At 37.4% G+C, this 21,342-nt stretch overlaps 1 protein-coding gene across 6 annotated transcripts in view; it reads right to left on the reverse strand.

The window, feature by feature from the left end:
* The window catches only part of LOC150102202 (ral GTPase-activating protein subunit alpha-1), an 800,562-nt gene that overhangs the window by 83,561 nt on the left and 695,659 nt on the right, over nucleotides 1-21,342 (reverse strand). For all 6 annotated transcript variants that reach the window (XM_090398990.1, XM_090398987.1, XM_090398991.1 and 3 more), the window contains one exon: nucleotides 7,017-7,140. In XM_090398990.1, coding sequence (XP_090255116.1) covers nucleotides 7,017-7,140 — 124 coding nt within the window. The remainder of the gene's footprint in view (nucleotides 1-7,016; nucleotides 7,141-21,342) is intronic.

Here is a 21,342-nt window from a genome sequence, read left to right on the forward strand (position 1 = left end):
ATCTAGTTCAAGTGGCTATGAGCTTCGCAACCATATGCGAAGAAGTGTCCTAGGTTCAATTCCCGTCAACGATGTGAGGAGCTCAAGAATCTTCCTCAGCCATAGCCAAGTTAGCTGGTCTTGGGCGTGGACCAGCTAACTTGCGGGATGAAAAACCCCAGTTTTATCTGGGGTTTTTCGTCCCGCAAGCAGGCAAACCGGCCCTATGAACCCACATGGACTACAGTCATGAATATTGCCCTTAGGGTATGCAGCAGAGGAGTGGCGAACCGGCTGCATTAATATGCCAGTAACCCATCATTAGGAGGGGACTCAACCCGTCCTAGGAAGGACGAGAGGGATAGGATATAGTTCAAGTATAATTTGAATAACAGTTGAAAATTCAGAAATCTCTCTGTGTACGCCTACCTTTTTTTTCTATTTCTTTGTTTTTTAATCTCAGGAAGTACACAAAAATGGTGTATGAAACTTACACAAGAGATGAATTTCATTGCTCAGTCTGAGGCCGTTGTCCCGCTTATTGGAGGTTGACTTGAAAAAGTTCCATATTTTGTTCTCTAGACTGAGGTTTCAGTACTGTGTAAAAACATAAATGAAGAAATATAAAAATATAAATTTATAAAATTAATAAAAATGGAGAATCCTTAGCCCACCCAATACTATGGATGGGCTAAGGATTCTTTTTCAATTGTATGAATGTACTATATATATATAGGTTTATAGAAGAATTTTTTAGGTAAGAACCATATAAAAAAACTAGTAATTAAAAATAATTTCTTAACAAAACTGCAGGCAGTATATGCCAGACACAAAAGAACAGGTTGAACACTGTCTTGTATACAAATAATTCAGTATTTTGGCTAATTTCTCTCTTATTCCATATAAATTTATTCAACTGGTTCCCCGATCATACAAGCTTTGCTTATTCTGTTGTCTATTTTCAAATTTACCATATTTGCAGCCGTATAAGTTTTCTCCTTTGAAAATAGGTCTGAAAAACAAGGTGCATCTTATACGCTGATACTCAGTTTTTTATTACTTTCATTTCTGGAAATTTTCTCTATTCCAAGTTATGCGATTTCTTTCTTGTTTCCTTGTGGTGTGTGAAAGCATTCCAGTGACGTAGAGTTCAGTGCATGCGCGTGCACTGTCATTGAAGATCACAGCTGTGTTCCTGTTCGTTTAAACTTTCCAATTGTTGTCGCGGTTGTTGTGAATGGTGATAAATTTCTACCGTTAAATTTTCTCTAAATTTCTTGGCAAATTATGGCTGAAAAATGTTGGCATTGCTACAATATTGCATACAAGCTACGTGTGATTGTGTATGCTAAAGAACATGGAAACAAGGCTGCAGAGAGGCATTTCGGACCATCCTCAACTGAGAAAATGATAAGAACTTGGATAGTTTTTTCCCTAAAAAATGTGTACAAAAAAAAAAAGGATGCATCTTATAGGTGGGCAAATACAGTAATTTGCCATCTCCACTAAAAATTATGTCAAAATAGCTGAAATGATTTACTTGTTCTATTGGTTTTCCATTCAGGGTTCAGCTAATGCTTTCAATGTTTCTGCCTATTTTAATTATCCTTACTGCTGATTTTCATATTAAATCTATTACAAGTTTTTCAATTTAGTTGTTGAGTCCTATAAATTTGTAATGGATTTATTGAGACATATCACATCATTTGTAGAAATAAAACAGCTGAGATTAACATTTCCAATTTTGATATCAGCTTTAATGCCACTTACCTTCGTAATGTGATCCATATAGATGATGAATAACAGCGGAAAAAAATACATCCTTGTCTCACACCTGATTTAACATCAGGCCATATTTCTGCACCGCCTTCATTCTAAGCAAACACAGATTCAATATAGACCACGTAATGCTTGATATAATGCCCCATTTTCACAATATCACTGTAATATTTGAACAGATTTTGTATCTGTTGGCACTTTGTCATCTAGAATATCTTTATCTTTAGTTTTCATGACACCTTTATCATCTTGATTTCTTTCACTGCTCTTTCCTTCATTTCTAAGCATTTCCAATATCCTCCAGATATTATGCCACTTATTATTATTACCCTACAACCCCATGGAGTCAAAGACTCATCTAGGAGGTCACCCTTTGTCATACACACAGATTATACTGCACCTTAAACACATTCAAATTCTCCACCACCACACACCCAGGAAAAGAATTCCAAATCATTCACAACTCAGCATGTAAAAAACCTGCTTCTCACTCCCTTGTTCACACCCTCCTTATACAGCTTCCAGAGATGACCTTGTTTTCCTCTGATCTCCCACCATGTTAACCTCTTCAACATCGATCCTATAACAACCCCTTGTACATCGCTATCATATCAACCCTCTTCCTCTTATCCACTGAATCTATAAATTCAATCTTCTCAACCTTTCCTCATATTTAACATTCCAGATATCAGAAATTACCTTAGTCAGTCACCTCTGGAACCTTTCCAACATCTCTTCGTCCTTCTGAAAACAAGGTGACCAAATCTGTGTACAGTAATCCATGTGTGGCCTAATCAGAGCCTTATACAATGGAACAAGAATCTCCTTACTTCTACAAGTTAGTGCCCTCTGCATCATTCCCAGGATTTGATGTGTTGTCCTCACAATTTTGGCAACGTGTCCTCTAAATTTTAGATCCATATCCACCATTATCCCAAGACCTTTTATTTACTCCATCTCCAACAATATATCCCCACCAAGTGTAAATTCTACATCCAATCTTTGTTTCCCAAATTTTAAAACCTTAAATTTTGTAACATTGAACTGGCATCCTCACTATCATGCCCAGAATCCTCCATTACATCACATTATCTCCATTACATAAGGTCACAACATCTGTTCTACCTTCGTCTGAACTTTGAATCATCTACAAACAACTGAATATCCTCATCCAAATCTTCCCTAGCATCATTAACATCAATGGCCCTAAAACAGATTCTCCCCCCCCCCGAGGCACTTCACTAGTGACTTTCCTCTTCCAGGATATTGCTTTCCCATACACAACTTACTGATACCTATCAGACAGCCAATCTCCGATCCAATGCACTAGTCTAATATCCAATCCCATACGCTCTAGTTTGACTATCAACTTATCGTGTGGTAATCTATCAAAAGCCTTTGCAAAATCTAACTATACTACCGTGTATCCATCTCTTTTGTCCAGTGAAGCCGTCACCTAATAAATGTCACTTTCCTGACAATTATTTTCTATGCTCTTACCAAAGTCTTCCCAAGACTTTTGCTTAGCTACTTTTACTACTTTCACTTTGCTTTCTTACATTTTTATCTGTATTTTCTCAGAGCACAAGCTGACTTACCAGATCTACTGTTTTGATAACCTTTCTTCTTTTCCTTGATTGCCTCTTTAACTTCCTATGTCCAACTATGGAATTCTTCATCAGACAGATACCTCTCTGGCATAATCAATATTCTCTTCAGAGTCTTCCAGTGAATCGCCAAGGTTTCATTGTTGTTTCCAAACTCTTGCATTTTTTCTTGAATAAAATGAAAGTTCCAGAAGTGAAAGTTTTGTTTCAAAGGCAAACTGTAAACCTGAGTGTATAATTCACCTTGAAAAGCTGCTCATTAACTTTGAATCATTTTAAAACTTTTTTACATAAGTTTCTTTTCGATATGATATTCATTTTTATCCTGTTCAAAACTAAATAATCTTGTGTCTTAATCATCCAGCATAAAGATATCACTACCAACAATAACACTTTCAATGAGAATTTTCACATTGAGTTATGGGAAAGATAGAAGAGGAGAAAATAGGAGCAGTAGAAGAGAGGGAATGAGAGAGGTATGCGAATGATAGAAGAGGAGAGAACAGAAACAGTGGAAGAGAGGGAAATGAGAGAGAGGTACAGGAATGATAGAAGAGGAGAGAACAGGAGCAGTAGAGTTATGGGAATGATAGAAGAGGAGAGACTGGAAAGCCAGAGAGAGAGAATGAGAAGAATGTGAGGGAGGGTTGGAACCAGGGATCGAGTGATATGAGGACAGCAAGCAAGTAGGGGAACACAGAGTGAAAGAATTAGAGGAGAGAGTGAGGGATGCAGGTGAGCAATCAAGGAAACAGAGTGGTAAGAGCTGTAATGTATGGAGGCTCGATGATCCGTGGTGTGCAAGATAGGATGCCAGAGGAGTGTTTGCCTGGAGGAACGATAGAGAGTGTGGCAAATTAAGCAGGGTGAAAGGGTGGATTAGATGATTGTGATGGTGGGCACGAATGACTGGAGATGCAATGTAAAGCAGGTGGCAAAAGATCTGAGATTCTTGCTTAAGGTTGTACAAAAGAAAATGCAGAGAGGAAAGATTGTGTGTGTGTGATGCCCAGGTATGATAGTGATGAGCTGAGAAGAAGAGCAGCAATAATGAATAGCATAATAGCCAGAATATGTCAGAAGAGAGGACTGGAAAATGTTGATGCTTGGAGGGCATTTGAGGACAGAAAGGAACTGTCTGTGAGAGACCGCTTGTATTTGAATGAGGAAGGGTGTAGGCATCTGGAGAGATTGTTGTTTTCTGAACAAGTCAGTGTATCAATGCAGGGAAACTAGAATTCCCAGGGTGGATGGTAGCAGGGGTGGCCTCTTGTGGGAATGGGGTACTTGGGGGTACTCTAACGCCAAAAGTTTCAAGAGTTTTGGATTTGGTCATAGCATCAGAAGAGTTGATAATAACTGAAATGACATCTCTCCCACCAGTTGGAGAGAGTGACCATATGGTTTTGACTTGGAAGAAGAATAAACATGCAGGATTATCAAAGAGATGGGAACGTATGTGGAATTATAAGGCAGGTGATTATAATAGTCTTAGACATCAACTTGGGAAGTTTCATGGAGGGAGGAATTGGAAGAACGGGATATCATTAGTGCTTAGGAAATTGTGAAGGAATATTTGTTAGCAGCAATAGTAAGCTGTATTCCAAGAGTGAAGAAGAGGACACAATTTGGAGTAAAGTGTATGACAAACAATATTAAACAATATTAAGCCAGGAGAGTGACTAGTATGGTAAGGAAGGCGAAACAGGAATATGAGAAGACATTGGCCCTGAGATCCAAAGAAAATCCTAGGGAATATTTTAGCTATGTGGCTAGTAGGAGGAGAAATGACTGTGGAAGAATGACATTGTGGGATAAAATGGGAATAGAGTGATTGATGCAGAGGACATAGTGGAATTGTTCAATGAACACTTTATTAGAGTATTTCATCCTGGAGGATTAAATTTAATACTAGAGGGATAGGGCAGGTTCAAGGTCTAGAGGTGCAGGAGGAGAGCGTGTTCCAAATACTGAGTACTCTGAATGTCAGTAAAGCTGTGGGACTGGATGATATTTCATCACGAATTTTGAGAAAATGTGCAAAAGAACTGACAGCACATTTGACCTGGCTTTTCAATGAAAGTCTGGCTGTGGGAAAGGTGCCCAGGAAATGGAATGAAGGTAAGATAGTGCCATTGCATAAGGGTGGTAGCAGACTGGAAGTGGTGTCTAATTATTGGCCAGTTTGTGTGTCATCAGTAGTTGTTAAGATCTTGAAGAAATTAGTGAGGGACCGTATACAGCAATGGGCAGATGAGGGTAATGTTATCTGTGAGCGTCAACATGGATTTGTGAAGGGCCGCTCTTGTTTAAGCAATATGCTAGCCTTTTATAATAAAGTTACAAGAGCAGTAGATGAGGGGAAAGGCATATACTGCCATCCATTTCCTTGGACTTAGCAAAAGCATTTGACAGGGTGTCACATGATAAGCTGATATTTAAGTTGCAGCACATGGGTCTGGATGTCAGATTGGTCAACTGGATTCAGAATTGGCTGTCCGATAGGTATCAGAGAGTTGTGTGTGGTGGGGCAGTTTCAAGGAGGCAGAGGGTTACAAGTGGGATCCTGCAGGGCTCAGTACTGGCACCGATATTGTTTAACCTTCATATCAATGACATTGTCAGTGGATTGCAGGGAGATATTCAGTTGTTTGCGGATGATGCGAAGCTGGGAAGGGTTATCAATAATAGTGCAGATGTGGTAGTCCTGCAAGAGGATTTGAATAAGCTAGACAGATGGGCAAATGAATGGGGTATCAGTTTAATGCAGCAAAATGCAAGGTCTCGAGGTTTGGGACACACCGATGGAATGCTGCATACTCTATGGGAGGAAGTAGGGGAGACAAGAGATCTGGGGTTGATGATTGATAGAAACCTGAAATTTAAGGGACATATTGCAAAGGTGGTGAAGGTAACACAGAGGATTGCTGCAACAATGAGAAGGACACTGACCTGCAGAGATAAAAGAGTTATCATTCCGTTGTATAAGACTCTAATCAGATCACACTTAGACTATTGTTCTCAGATTTAGTCCCTAGGATTTGAAGGAGATAAATTAACTGTGGAAAGGGTACAGTCCACATTCCCTCAGCCGATGAGGATCGGCTGAGAGAATGTGGACTGCAGAGTTTGGTGGATAGAAGAAGGAGAGGTGATATGATTGAGACTTTTAAACTGTTGAGAGGTGGTTACAGGGTTGACAGTGGGGAGTTCTTTCGCTTGATTGAACAGCAGGAAGGAGTGATGACAAGGGGCCATCCCTGAAAGTTACGGAAGGAAACTATGAGCAAGAGGGTGAGGAGTGGTTTCTTTGCATGAAGGGTGGTTGAACCATCAAATGCATTGCCTGATAGTGGTGAGAGCGAGAACGGTCAATGAGTGGTATGATAGACTTTGTGTTTCCTAGGAGGAACCTCCCGCGAGGAGTCTTGATAGACTTTGTGTTTCTTAGGAAGGACCTCCCGCGAGGAATCTTGATAGACTTTGTGTTCCTTAGGAAGGACCTTCCACAATGAGTCTTTTGACTTCATGGAGGCATGAATAATAATAATAATAAAATAATAATTATTATTTCTTTTAGGAAACCACTACAGAATCAAGAAGAATGAATTTGATGAAATTCTGTAAGTTAAGCAAATGATTGCTACTTACCTCCCATCCTAGTCCTGCCACAAACTCTTCAAAATCTTGACTTCCTCCACTATTTAGTAACAAGGAATTTTTATCCTCTTGTCCCTCTGCAACATATATCACAGCTATTTTGTGGGTTTCACGGCTAAAAAATAACGTGTTTAATTATTTCTCATTAAGGCAATTGGGTAATCATGTTTAGTGGATGATATATGTTTATATCTGCTTACAGAAAGGAGTTATAGCAAAATTTTATAGTCAACTTTCAAAGTTTATTAACTTTATATTTGTTGACTTCACTTTGAAAACATTCATTCTTAAGGTAGATATCTGTTATAAAAGAAATGACAATTGAGATGATGACTTTTCAACTACAACAACAACTACTTTTCAACTAGATACTGCCTGAGGAAATGTGAAATGGATATTTGGCACACAGCTGTCAGATGACTTTTATTAGCTCAGCATTAAACAAGAGAAGGAATACACTGGACTTAGTGTTCACTAAGGAACCATCCACTGTGATTAAATATCAGATAAAAAGACTACTTGCAGATAGTGATCAAAGCAATCACATATTCTGGAATATGTTTTATAAAACTGCAAAGGTAGGGTATTTAATTTTCTGAAAGGAAATTATTACCGCATGAGAAAATTATGGAAAGTGTTCAAGAATCTTACTGATAAAGCAAAGTGAGATGACTAACACATTAAATTAATTTTTCTTTTCCTTTTTGTTTCGTTTTCAGCTGTCGATATCTTTATATTAATTAAAAACTGACCTAATGAATCAGCAGAAAAAAAGTTAGCACTCAAGACAACAATACTTTGGAGAGATTTACTGAGACATGATAATTATATAAGTGTTTGGAAAAATACTAGTTTATAAAGCTTGGTAAAATTTTGGCTAGGTGAGGACCCAAGGAAGAAAACAAGAAAATATATGCATATTCAGCACCTTATTAACCAACTTCTCATTCCCTTCCTTCACTCCATATACACTCATGAGCCAAAACATTATGATCACCTGCTAGTAGTGTGTTGAGCCTCCTTTGGCTGAGATAACCACTTGCACCCATCTTGGCATTGACACTACTGGAATACCTCAGTACTGAGGTATTCGATCAACCAGGCAAAATACTTGGTCAGTATGGAATCGAGACACTGGCTTCACCCAGCAGATGCTGTGTTTTACATGATTCCACATATATTTGATTTGTGGAATTCGATTAAATGATTCCACTGCCAGAGAACACACAGAAAGTTTGGATATTCCCTTTGAATCATGCTTAACCATGTGAATCTTGTGATATGTGGTGATGTCTTGCTGGAAGAGTCTAGATCCACTGGGCCACATTGTTCCCACGTAGATGTAGGATATCTGTATTAAAATTTGTTTTAATACAGATATCCGACAAATTAAAAAAAAAAAAAAATTAAAGATACCAAGAAATTTTATACTTGGTTTAATCCTTTATCCAAGTGTAAGCAAACAAAGTTTGCACCTGAAATATATAATCAGGACAGGGCAACTCGTATATAGAAGCTAATGACTTCACATCACTTGCCTTAGTATCCCATAATGCAAAGCACATATCCTTACGGGTATGTATAATGCTATGCATTATGGGAAGGGTCAGTACCCAGACTGGTTTCTATTTTTATTGAGGTCTTGTCAGTGGGAGCCAGATCCAGAGGTGATACCAAGGCGGCTGAAGTAATGCAGAAGTCATATTTTCATACTTCAACTTTAGTATCACCTCTGGGTCTGGCTCTCACTGACAAGACCTCAAAAGTCGAAACCGGTCTGGGTAGTGACCTTTCCCAATAATGCATAGCATTATACATCCCCATAAGGATATGTGCTTTGCATTATGGGATACTAAGGCAAGTGATGTGAAGCCATTAGCTTCTATGTACGAGTTGCCCTGTCCTGATTATATTTCAGGTGCAAACTTTGTTTGCTTACACTTGGATAAAGGATTAAACCAAGTATATAATTTCTTGGTATCTTTAATTTAGAGTATAATAAAGTGGAAAAACTTCCACAAAAAAAATTTTGCTAATTTCAAGTTATGAAGTTAGTAATAAGGCAACATTTTATAAAAGTAGTTATTTAAACCAATGTACAAAAATCCTCACCTTTTCAAAGTGGTGCTTGCATAATTTGAGGATGTATTCTACCACAGGGCTTCCCAATCAGGACAGGTCGATACTGAGGAACCAAACTAAGAGGGATTCTTACTGGACATACTGGTACTCTAGAGAAGAATCTTCCCAATGGCATCTACTATCCCTTGGGAGTGAGTAGCTCACTACAGAGATTACTTGGTCACATCAACATATTCTTAGGCAGAGCAGTGTGGACTAGATAAGAACACGGGTGGGTCACCTATCCTTTGGAACGGAAAGAGTAATAACATCTATGATGCCGTTCCATAGCTCTAGTTAGATGAGCTACTGACAGTTTTCACCCAAGCTGATTTGTCATTGTGGGAAAAAAGACAATCCCCCACCCTCCTCATTAAAACCATGAATATGCTATATACAAGAATGAGCACACAGAATCCAGCATTGCCAGACTTTACAATCCCTAGAGAAACTAGTTCGGCAGAGAAAAACAGAACTACTGTTACTCTGAAACCAAATAATAAAATTAAGCAAGAAAACTAATTTCATTGTTGCTAAAGCAAAATGAAATAGGATATAATAGGACTAAGTGAAGTGAAAAGAAAATCAGAAGAATGTAGAGCACTGAAATCAGGAAATATACTATAACGCAAAGGACCAGATGATGTCAAGCAGAGACGAGTAGGCTTCCTTATAAACAAAAGTATAGAAAACCATTAAAATAATACAAATATATTCACCAAAGAGCAGTTATGACAATAAAGAAGTGGGAGAATTCTCTGACACAATGTCCAATACAGTAGAGCATGATAATGGTGTAAAAGTCTCCCAACACAATAGTGTTGGGAGACTTCAATGCATGACTGGGAAAAAATAAAAATGAACTTGGAAGTATATAGGAAAAAATGGCACGGGGAAATGAAGCAAAAGACAAAATATGATGTTAAACTTTATGATGAGGAACCAATTGAATATTATGATTACACATAAAGATCAAACTGAAAATGGACATGGATTAGTCTAAATGGATAAACAAAAGTGAAACAGACTAATATTTTATCATCTCATGTAAGACTATTTTAAAATGTTTCAGTCATCAATGAAATAGGCATAGGAAGTGATCACAGATTAGTTAGAGGGAAAATAAGAATAGAATAAAAAAAATTATAGGAGGAAACAGAATAAAACAAAATATGTAAAGATTAATAATGATATACTAGTAGCCAACAAAAAATTACATCAAGAACAAAATTTCAAAAAAAAATTATACAATCAAAGAAATAACATGAAAATCAAAACAGAAATCTACAAATGATAACATATAGGAAAATCTTAATTTAATCATTTATTATCCTAAGATCCCACGGAGTTACTTACTCATTTAGGAGGTCCCTTTTGCCATACACACAGCTCATCATGCCATGCTTTAAACATATTCAAATTCTCTGCAGATACCACACTCTCAGGCAATGCATTCCAATCATTCACAACTCTCCATGCAAAGAACCTGCATCTCACTTCCTTGCTCACACCTGTCTTATACAGCTTTCAGGGATGACCTCTTGTTCTCCCCAGTCTTCCACCATTTCATGAAGAGTCTCTTCAATGTTAACCCTCTCCAACATCTCTTCATCCTTTTGAAAATCAAATGACCAAATCTGTGTACAGTAGTCCATATGTGGCCTAATCAAGGTCTTATGCATGGAACCAGAATCTCCTAACTTCTACATCAGTGTCCTACAATCACTGCCAGAATTCATTGTGGCAGTGAGAACATATTGCCAAAATTGTGAAGTGTTTTCACAATTTTGGCAATATGTTCTCTAAATTTTAGATCCTTAATCACCATCATCAGAAGATCTCTTATTTCCTCCACCTCCAACAATATATCCCCACCAAGAGTAAATTAAATTCTACATCCCATCTTTGTTTTCCAAATTTTAAAACCTTACATTAAATCCTAGATGAGGCTTTGACTACAAGGGATTTTGGGATAATGATAATAACATTTCCCAACATTGAACTGGCATCTCTACTCCCATGCCCATTCCCTGAATCTATTCAAGTCTTCTTGTAAGGCCAAAACATCTGCTCTACTTCTCACAGTTCATTCTCTCAACTTTGCATCATCTGCAAACAGGTGTATATCTCCATAAAATCTACCCCAATATCATTAACATCCAGATTAAACAGCAATGGCTCTAAAACAGACACATGAGGCATACCATATGGGGAAGATATTGCTTCCCCATACACAACTACTTAGTTATACTATTCTACTTAGGTTAGATTATAAGAAAGCCTTCAATTCAGTTGAAAAACATGCAATCCTAATAGCAATGAAGAAATACGAAGTAAGCCAAAATATATACAGCTCAAACAAAACAGAGGAAAAAAAGCAACTGCTAGAATCCTTATATACGAACATAGCTGTCTATTCCAAATAAACAAAGGAGTACACCAGGAGATACTATTTCACCCAAATTATTCAATGCAGTAGTAATAGAACATGCCTTGAGTGAACTAGATTACAGTGACAAAGGGATTAATATCAATGGTAAAGAACTAAATCATTTATAATATGATATTGTTAGCAAAATAATGCATGAATATAGTATCAAATAAAGTGAGATTATACATAAACTGTGAAAAAACTAAAATAATGACAAATATTGAAGGAAACCAGATAACAGAAGAACAAATGCTTCTTCCAGCTGAAGAGCCTTTATAAAGAATCTTCACATCTTAGATGGAATTTGAACTTTGAAATCAAGGGAGAATTATGATTACCAACATAAGGAAACTAAAATACAATTTTATTTAATGCTGACCATAAAAACAAACTTATAATATAGCCTACCAGTTTCGCCAGCAGACTGTCTGGCTTTTTCAAGGCGTTTATGAAAAGACATAAAAACTAGTAAATACAAATTGAAAGGAACATAAAAAACATTGTAAACCAACTAGTAGCTAAGGTTACACGTTCGCGTGACAGAGAGGACTTATTGTTCTTATTCATTATCACGCATGCGCGTTTGTTGTAAATGTGTAATGTGATTACTGGCTAGCTGTAGTTCAGCTTGATTAAGAGAGAGGATAAGGTTTTTCCACGAACTGTTTAGAATTACCCTCTGATTTCTGTTGAGGTTTCCGCCGGTTACTGACACTATTGCGGCTTCCTTGAATAAACGATGTCTGTAGTCGTCATCGAGATATGGCATGGAGCTGTTTTGCCACTCTATCGTGTTGTTAGACGTATAGAAATGATGTACGTCTAAATTTTCTCCCGATATCTCAGCCCAATTTCAGTTCACAATGAACTCAGGCTATTTCGTTTGGCAGGGAAAATTCTATAAACAAATAGAGGGGATAGCAATGGGTTCACCACTCTCCCCACCCTTGGCCAATTTCTTTATGGAGACCTTTGAAGAAAAAGCCTTACCCTCTGCCCCACAAAACCCAACAATATGGCTTCGCTACGTTGATGATGTGTTCACTATTTGGCCACATGGCTCTGAAACACTCCTCTCCTTCTTAACACACTTAAACAACCAACACCCCAGAATCAAGTTCACCTTGGAAAAAAGAGGAAAACAACAGCCTCCCTTTCCTAGACACACTAGTCACTCAGCAGCCTGGTGGAACCTTGGTTTTCTCAGTTTATAGAAAACCCACCCATACAGGCAGATATATTCACCAACAATCCCCCCTCCCCTCACAACAATATGGAGTGGTGAAAACACTATACAACAGGGCTAAACTAATCTGTTCTAACGACATGGCCCTGAACACTGAACTAAATCACATCCTCAACACTTTCTCAGCTACCCCCCCCCCCCAAATCCAAAAAATATTAAAACCTACAAACCACAGCCCCCCCCCCCCTCTCCTCCTCAACAGCAAGGATTACTCTAAATCCATCATCATTCCCTACATCTGAGGCACCTCGGAAAAAATTACCAAAATCTTAAAAAAACACGACCTTACAGAAAATTGGCATCCCTTATCCGCTCCACAAAAGACCAACCACTTTCCCTAGACCTACCTGGTGTATACCAGGTCCCTTGCAGTTGTAAACTGTCTTACTTTGGCCAAACAGGCAGAACAGCGAATATCAGAATTTCTGAACACAAGGACTACATCCGCTTTCACAAGTACAGCCATTCTGGTCTTGCAGACCATGCTCTGGATACATGTCACAAAACACTGTGGAAGAAAGCTACAGTAATACACTGTAGCAAATACAAATTCGAAAGACTATTTATGGAATCAGCCTCAGCCCTAAGAAACTCCAAACCTCAACAAATTTGGTTGTATGCGAGTGCCTCAAATTTGGGAGGCTTACATCAGCAGACCTTCAGCCCAACGGCCAAGAACACCTACTTAGCCCGCTAGAGGGCACCATCAGGACTTTTAGGAGAACAATAGCTTCATCTCTATTTTCTCAGTTACTGTGTTGTATTGCCTACGTGCACGTGCCTTTTTTTGTAAGTTCCTTTTGAAAATGGCAACGTGACGTTGCCGAAATATCGGAAATATTTATTAAAGTTTAATTTATATACGTATCTACGTTGTTCAATTCCTTAAGTGATTTAGTAATGCATAACCAACGTATGAGCCTGTCTACGAGAGTAAGTTTGTGTGTTAAGGTACAAGTGCTGGGAGAAACTCATGTTAGAGCCTTAATGAAGTGAAACAGCACTAAGAAAGGATTTAACATCAATATTTAATTCTTCCAATATTTCATCTCAGTCACTGAGAAATTAGGGATCACAATATGAAATATGAGAAAATCCCTCAGATTAGCTTTGACCAGACTGATCAGTATCCTCTCATATTCTACTTTTTCTTTTTTTAACCATGGTTGTCATGTTTCTGGCGTGCACTTTATATTCTTTATGCATCTGTTCACTGCGAACTGTTTTGTACTTCTTCTATAATAATATGGTAGCATTAAAACACTAACCAATAAAGCCTATAACCTTTGTTCCAGTGAGTCCTCTCATACAGCAGAACTTCATTCTACACACCACACTTTCTTATCTAATGGCCCACAGTATCAAAAAATAATCAATTCTTCCACCAACCCTGACTTTCTCTTCAGAAAGATTTTATTAATGTTATCATTTTGCATGTCTGAGGCACTTTAGAAAGAATAGCCAGAAATCTTAAAGAAATACGATTTCTGAACACTTTCAAGTCCCACCAAAAGCTTGCTACTTTCATATGTTTTACTAAACATCATCTCCCTCCTCTCCCTGTGTCTGAAGTATATGAAGTGCCCTGTTCCCACAAGTTGGCCTACTATGGACAGACAGGAAGATCAGCCAACATTCGATTAGAAGAATGCAAAAAATGCATGTCATGACTATGGCCAATCGGGCCTTGCAGACCATGCCTTAGATACAGTTTATAGAATCAATTGGAAAAAGACTGCCATGCTCTATCACAGTAAATTTATAAGAGAAAGCCTATTTTTAAATAAATCTAATCTAAATAAATATAGTTGCATAAAACCTCCCAAAATATGGGAAACAAATAGTACTTCAAGATTCCAGTTTTCATCCTAGGCCATGACCAGGTGCCCACAGATGGTGCCCCACATATGATAAAGATACCAAGAAATTTTATACTTGATTTTAATCCTTTTCTCAAGGAAGCAAAACAATGTTTTGTGCGTGAAATATATCCACGAATATTGTGTGAATATATTTCATGCGCAAAACATTGTTTTGCGCATGAAATTCCTTTTCCCAAGACATGCTTGGAAAAAGGATTCAACGTATAATGCTATCTTTAATGTATAACAAACCCAAGGTAAAAAACTTTTTACAGGTGCCCCACATAGTTAGGACTCTAGTCTTTCATCCACATATTTCACTAAGTTTTGTGTTGCTTTTGTGTGTGTGTTAACAGTTTTATATTGTAATCCCTGACAACGTCTTAGTGATTGAGATGAAATACTAAAATAATTAAATAATATTTTTAATCCTTTTCTAGTGCTGTTTTATTCCATATATCCTCTTACATGAGGATAATGATATGTTTGTATGATAGTGAATGTCGTGAATCTTGAACGAGAGATCACTAACCAGATTTCCTTCTTCTGAATGGCATCAAACTTTTCAAGTTTCAGGTGTAACATTCTATATGTGAGAAAAATATTAAAAGGTGGGGTAGATTTATATAGTTTATAATAAGGAAAAGTAATATCATGATTAGAAAAGGACAATTATTTCTTTTGGAGGCAGAAGCAGCAAGGTGTGATGTGCTTACTTCAGAGAGGATAGAGGAATAAGTCAGTCCAAGAAGAGATATCTTATCCATGCAGAGATCTAGGTATTATGAAAGATGAGAGGAGATAAGTGCAGTCTTTCTTATATGAAATAAAAGATATGCTTGTGTTTTGCAGCACTGAAGTTGATAAGTTTGTTCTCACTCCCTTGAAATATGGCAAGGAAATCAGCACTTAAGATACTGAATATTATTATTACCAGAGACATCTAGAGAGTGAAGGACTGATTGAGGAGGGCCACATACCAACCACACCAATTGGCATACTGCCTCTTGAATTCATTCACACTATTTCCAAAAGCAAGCCATTCAAGATATGCACCACTCTATGAGAGAAACATCCAACTCTCACCCTTTTCTTGATTGCATTCATTCTCAACTTACAAGGATTTTCTCTCGTCCTCTCCCCATCATAAAATATAAAATTCCATCTAGTGGGGTGATATAGCAAGCATGCTATATCACCCCACTTTCTTTCCTTTGCTAGCGTCTTCCCTCAAAATCTGCATTCAATCATCTTCATATCATCATTAACATTCTACTTTGCACTCCTTCACTATATCATCATTAACATTCTACTTTGCACTCCTTCACTATACCTTCATTACCTCAGAAACCAGGAAACTGCATCTACACAATAGTCAAGTGAGGCCATATCAAGGCTCTGTAAAGAAGCAAACTGATTTCCTATCCTAATTTATCATCTGAATTGCATTTCCAGTATTTGTTATATGACAAACCATATTTCAAGGTACCTATTTACAAAACTATCCAAAATCCCTATCCTGACCAGTTTCTTCTAGCATAATTGCAATAATATATATTACACTATTGGATATCTCATCACACTAAACCTTAGTGTGATGAGATATCCAATGTATCCAATGAGATATCCAATAGTGACTAAAGTATATTATTTGACATTTACTAACATTGAACTGATTTTCACATACCCACAATTCCGGTCTATTCAAATCATTCTGCAAATGCTGCATGTCAGTTGAATCCATCATCAGCAAACAGCTGTACATCTTTCTTCTGTAAAATCCCTCTCAATACTATCAATAATATATATAAAGTCTGAATAATAATTCAGTCATTAATTTGCTGTTCCTTGCAAAGTATAGCTTATCTCTCGACCCGTTTCTGTAGGCAAGCTATCAACTTTTCAAAAATCATCACAACCAGTCCAGAGATACTGACAGGACAATAATTAGTTGAAAGAACTCTATCAACAATAATACAGTTTCATTCTCCTTATTTTGAATACATCTAGCATTTGTAAACATACACACTAGCTGATTTCTATTTCTATAACACATCCCACTTCTCGGACATGATTCCTCTATGCTCTCCATTATCACTGACATTACACCCCCTTCCCAGACCTAAATGTCACCCCACCATTTTTGACCGTCTTAATCCATTCTTGCACACTCACACATCTACTCCTGAAACTATCATCTACACTTTTCATACAGTGTCCCCATATCCATCCTGACTTCCATTTCCCTGTGTTCTTTCTGTCTCTCTTATTATCTCTACTCATGCCACTCACCTCTCCATTCACAAACCTGCCTACCTTAATCTCCTCCACAACACCACCTGATTCCTCAGGTTTTACATTCACTTAAGTCAGTCATTCTCTCTCTCTCTCTTGCAGCAACAGTTTCTCCAACTGACTCACGCCAAATTCTTCAAATGTAGCCCACCTCTTTTATACAGCTCTTTCTGTCCCTTAAATTCATCCCACACATTCATAAAATGAACCCCTTTCTCCTCTCACAAACTCTGCTAGCATACAATTTAAACTCTTTGCTTGCCTTATCTACTCATCATCATATCTGCAATACACTGACTATCTCACCTATCACAGTTATCTTTCACTCTCCTTAATAGCCTCATGATATCTACTCATCATCATATCTGCAATACACTGACTATCTCACCTATCACAGTTATCTTTCACTCTCCTTAATAGCCTCATGACATCAATCCTTACATTCTTCTTGTTACCAGTCAGATCATTTGTGCTAATTACCACTACCAACTCTTTTGCTTGTGTACTCTTCTTATCCAATGCTTCAACCACCCTGCCCCATTCTACCCACAAGAAAACAGACCTTGTGCACCTTTTTTTCATTCACCATACCTCTTATCAAGGAATCTCCATACATTGCCGCTCTTAAATCATTTGATATTTCTTTCGAATCTTTTGTCCCATTCTTCCTCACATTCCCATTCAAAACCATAATTTTCCTCAGTTGATTCCTCATAAGTTTAATCTGCTGCCTCATCTTTGCCAACTCCACTTTCATATCTTGAATTAGTTTTTCAGTGGCATCCACAGTCTTACCACAAACCACCACTAACTTGCCACTGGCGCTCATACTGCTTACCGCTGCTAACTTGCCATTATCTATGCACACTGTCTTAGCAATCAACATCACTAACTCATCGCCACTTTCACTCGCTGTCATACCATTATCGCTGAAGTACTCAGCCATAATGTCAACTCCGCTTACTCCCGTAGCTACATCCACAATCTTTTGCCTACGACCACTTACATTCAACGATATCTCATAATCCGTAAGTATGCTGCACTTCTTACACACTCAAACTCTCTCATCTCCCTTATTTTTCCTCTCCACATAAATATCTTCAGTCTCTCTCAAAGCATACATACCCATTCATCACATCTCACCATTTTCGAAAAATTCATGCCATTTGTTTCATCTTTCGTGCTATCATACGTTTCAGTGCCATTTCACTCATGCTCAAAGCTGTACACAAGAAATACAAAAAATATAATAAATAGAAAATTATAAGTACACCGAACAATATTAAAAAAAAACTATCAGCAATACCACACACAATTTCAAAATTTAAACTTATCTTTTCACAGAGATCTCAACGAACACAGCTTTCGCTTCACCACCTAGTAGCCAAACTGGTGAAATGGGAATTCTGTGTAAAGATGAGAATGGCTAAATAATAAATCTTATCATCATCATCACCCATTGTCGATCTACAGCTGGATGAAGGGTTTTCCAAGATTACTCCAAAACTCTCTGTCCATAGCTCTCCTTTTCCATGTCACTACTGCAAATCTGATGATATCATCAATCCGCCCTGATTTAGGTCGGCTTCATGGTCGTTTTTCCTCTCATGGAATCCAATCCAGTACTTCTTTTGTCCATCGCTGATCTTGTCTTCGAGCAATATGCCCAGCCCACTGCCACTTCAGATGTTTCACTCTGCCTATGATGTCAGAGACTTTGGTTTGATTTCTTGTGATCCAATCTTGTGATACCAAGCATACTTCTTTCCATACTAAATTGTGTTGGTCTTAATTTTTGAATTTCCTTTGCATTCAGTGTCCATGTTTCACAGCCATATGTCAGTATAGGAAGAATACACTGGTTAAAAACTTTTCTCTTCAGGCATAATGACAGTATGCTTTTGAATATTGAATGTAATTTTCCAAATGCTTTCCACCCAAGCATCGTGTGCCTTTTACTTTCATCCATGATATTTTGTTCCATTGATATCTGTTGTCCTAAGTATATGTAATGATCTACTCGTTTAATTTCCTCATTATTGATTTATATTATTTCTGGTTGGATACAGCTATTGAACATAACTTGGGTCTTTTTTAGACTTGCTGTTCTGCTAGCAATTTGGAGCTCATGGATACGATTCTGTAATTCATGTGTAGTTGAAGTAAAGATAAGTATGTTATCTGCAAAGCGTAAATGGCTTAAATATCTTCCATTTATTTTCGGAGCTTTCCCTTCCCAATCAAGAAGTCTGAATATTTGTTCTAGACATGCTGTGAATAATTTTGGAGATATTGTGTCACCCTGCCTTATACCTTTCTGTATTCCCACAGCAGAGATGTTTCCACTGAAATGAATTGCTGCTGTGGCATCGGTGTATGCTGATTTGATGGTTTTGATGTAGGGCTCCTCCACTTGTTGGTTTTGTAATGCTTTAAGTATTGCACAAGTTTTAAGTGAATCAAAGGCTTTCTCATAGTCAATAAAACCAAGACATAGTGGTAATTGATATTCATTACACAGTTCAATAATCTGCTATACAACTTGAATATGGTCCATTGTACTAAAGCCCCTTCGAAAGTCTGCTTGTTCTTTTGGTTGTGCTAGGTCCAGAGTCACACAAAGCCTAAGAGCTAAGACTTTTGTAAACACTTTGTAGACCACTGACAGTAGACTGATAGGTAGGTAGTTTGTCAAGTCTTCTATCCCACCTTTTTTATGTATCAGAATTAGGGTAGCCTTCTTCCATGTTGTTGGTACATCATTTTTCTTCAGGCATAAAGTAAATAGTTTTGCAAAGAGCTTGTAGATTATTTCTCCACCTGTTTTTAGAAGTTCAACTATAACTCCATCCTCACCTGCAGCTTTCCCATTTTGAAAACTTTGGATGCTCTGCATAACTTCTTCTGGTAGAATCTGTGGTACTTCAGCTATGTCGTAGTTGTCTTCTTTATTTAATTCATCATTCTGATATAACATTGAGTAGAATTCTTCAATTCTTTTTGCTATAGTAGCATATCTATCTCTGGTGATGGTCCCATCATGTAGTTCGACTGCAACCATCTGTTTGCTGTTTGGCTCTTTTGAGATTACGGTTGTTTTCAATTGTTTGTTGTATGAATTTACAATTGAATTTTCTTATTTCTTCTGTGATATGTTTTCTGACTTTTGCACAATTCTGTAGGTTAATTGATTGTTTCATTTCTCTTCATTTCTTCATAAGTTGTTTTGTTTCTTCAGAGATTTTGTCTTGTTTCTGTTCTGTGGTACCAGTCATTTTAAGTGAGCATTGCAGAAGGTTTTGAATAATAATGTCATTACTTTCTGATAGATCAGCATTGTCATCTATAATAAGATGTTTAAATCTATTGTTTTGTTCATGTTGGAATATATCTTTTTTTAATATTGAGTTTGTGTGCATCTATGTTTTGCTTTGATCTCAGAAACAATTTTCTTCTTTCTTTTTGGCACCATACAAGGTGTTTATAACAGAACAGCCTTGAAAGATGTTTTTCTTACTGCTGAGGATAAAGTCAATTTCACTAGTTTTTCCATTTGGACTTTTCCATATCCACTTTCTATGTGTTTTTTTCTTGAAAAAGGAATTCATGATATACAGGTTTTCTTTTTCTGCAAATTCTATTAACCTTGCTCTTCTGTCATCTCTCATGCCATATCCAAAATTTCCCATTGAGCTTTCATCTGAATGTTGAATACCAATTCTAGCATTAAAGTCTACCATTACAATTCTGAAATGATGTTTTCCTTTATTGTAGAGTTGGGATACATCATGATAGAGGATGTATCAGAACATCAATAAATCTTATAACGATGAAAAACTACTAATGTTTAATTCCTGCTCATTTATTTCTAATGGTTACAATGAAGTATATCATCATCATCAAATTCCTGATATGTGCCCTCAGGGGATGTACATGATATTTGATAGTGCTACACAAAAAAGTTAGTAATGGTGTAGCTTTCTCAAGCTTCAACATTATCAGATGTAATATTTGTCTTCTAAGGCACTTTTTTACTGCATCAATCCACCTATAATAACAGGAATAGAAGTAGCAGGGTAGGAAGGGAAAGCATGGTGGTGGAGTACTGCTTATGATAAGTGATGACTTATGTCCTCTAAGAGTGGAGGCTTTGGAAGGCAGTGACACTAATGATTTTGAAAGCATATGGTGTGAGGTAGAGGTGGGAAAGACAGGATATTTAGTGGGGTGTTGCTACAAACCAAGGAGCACAGAGGGTGGGGAACAGGAGATGTTTAGACAGTTGAATTTGGCAAGTGCAAGAAGAATGATTGTCATGGGAAATTTTAACTACAGCAGTATAAACTGGGGAGAGGAAGATGC

Source organism: Typopeltis vanoorti, chromosome 10, assembly GCF_054136105.1.
Source record: "Typopeltis vanoorti isolate ZY-2024b chromosome 10, IOZ_Tvanoo_1.0, whole genome shotgun sequence".
Lineage (NCBI taxonomy): Eukaryota > Metazoa > Arthropoda > Arachnida > Uropygi > Thelyphonidae > Typopeltis > Typopeltis vanoorti.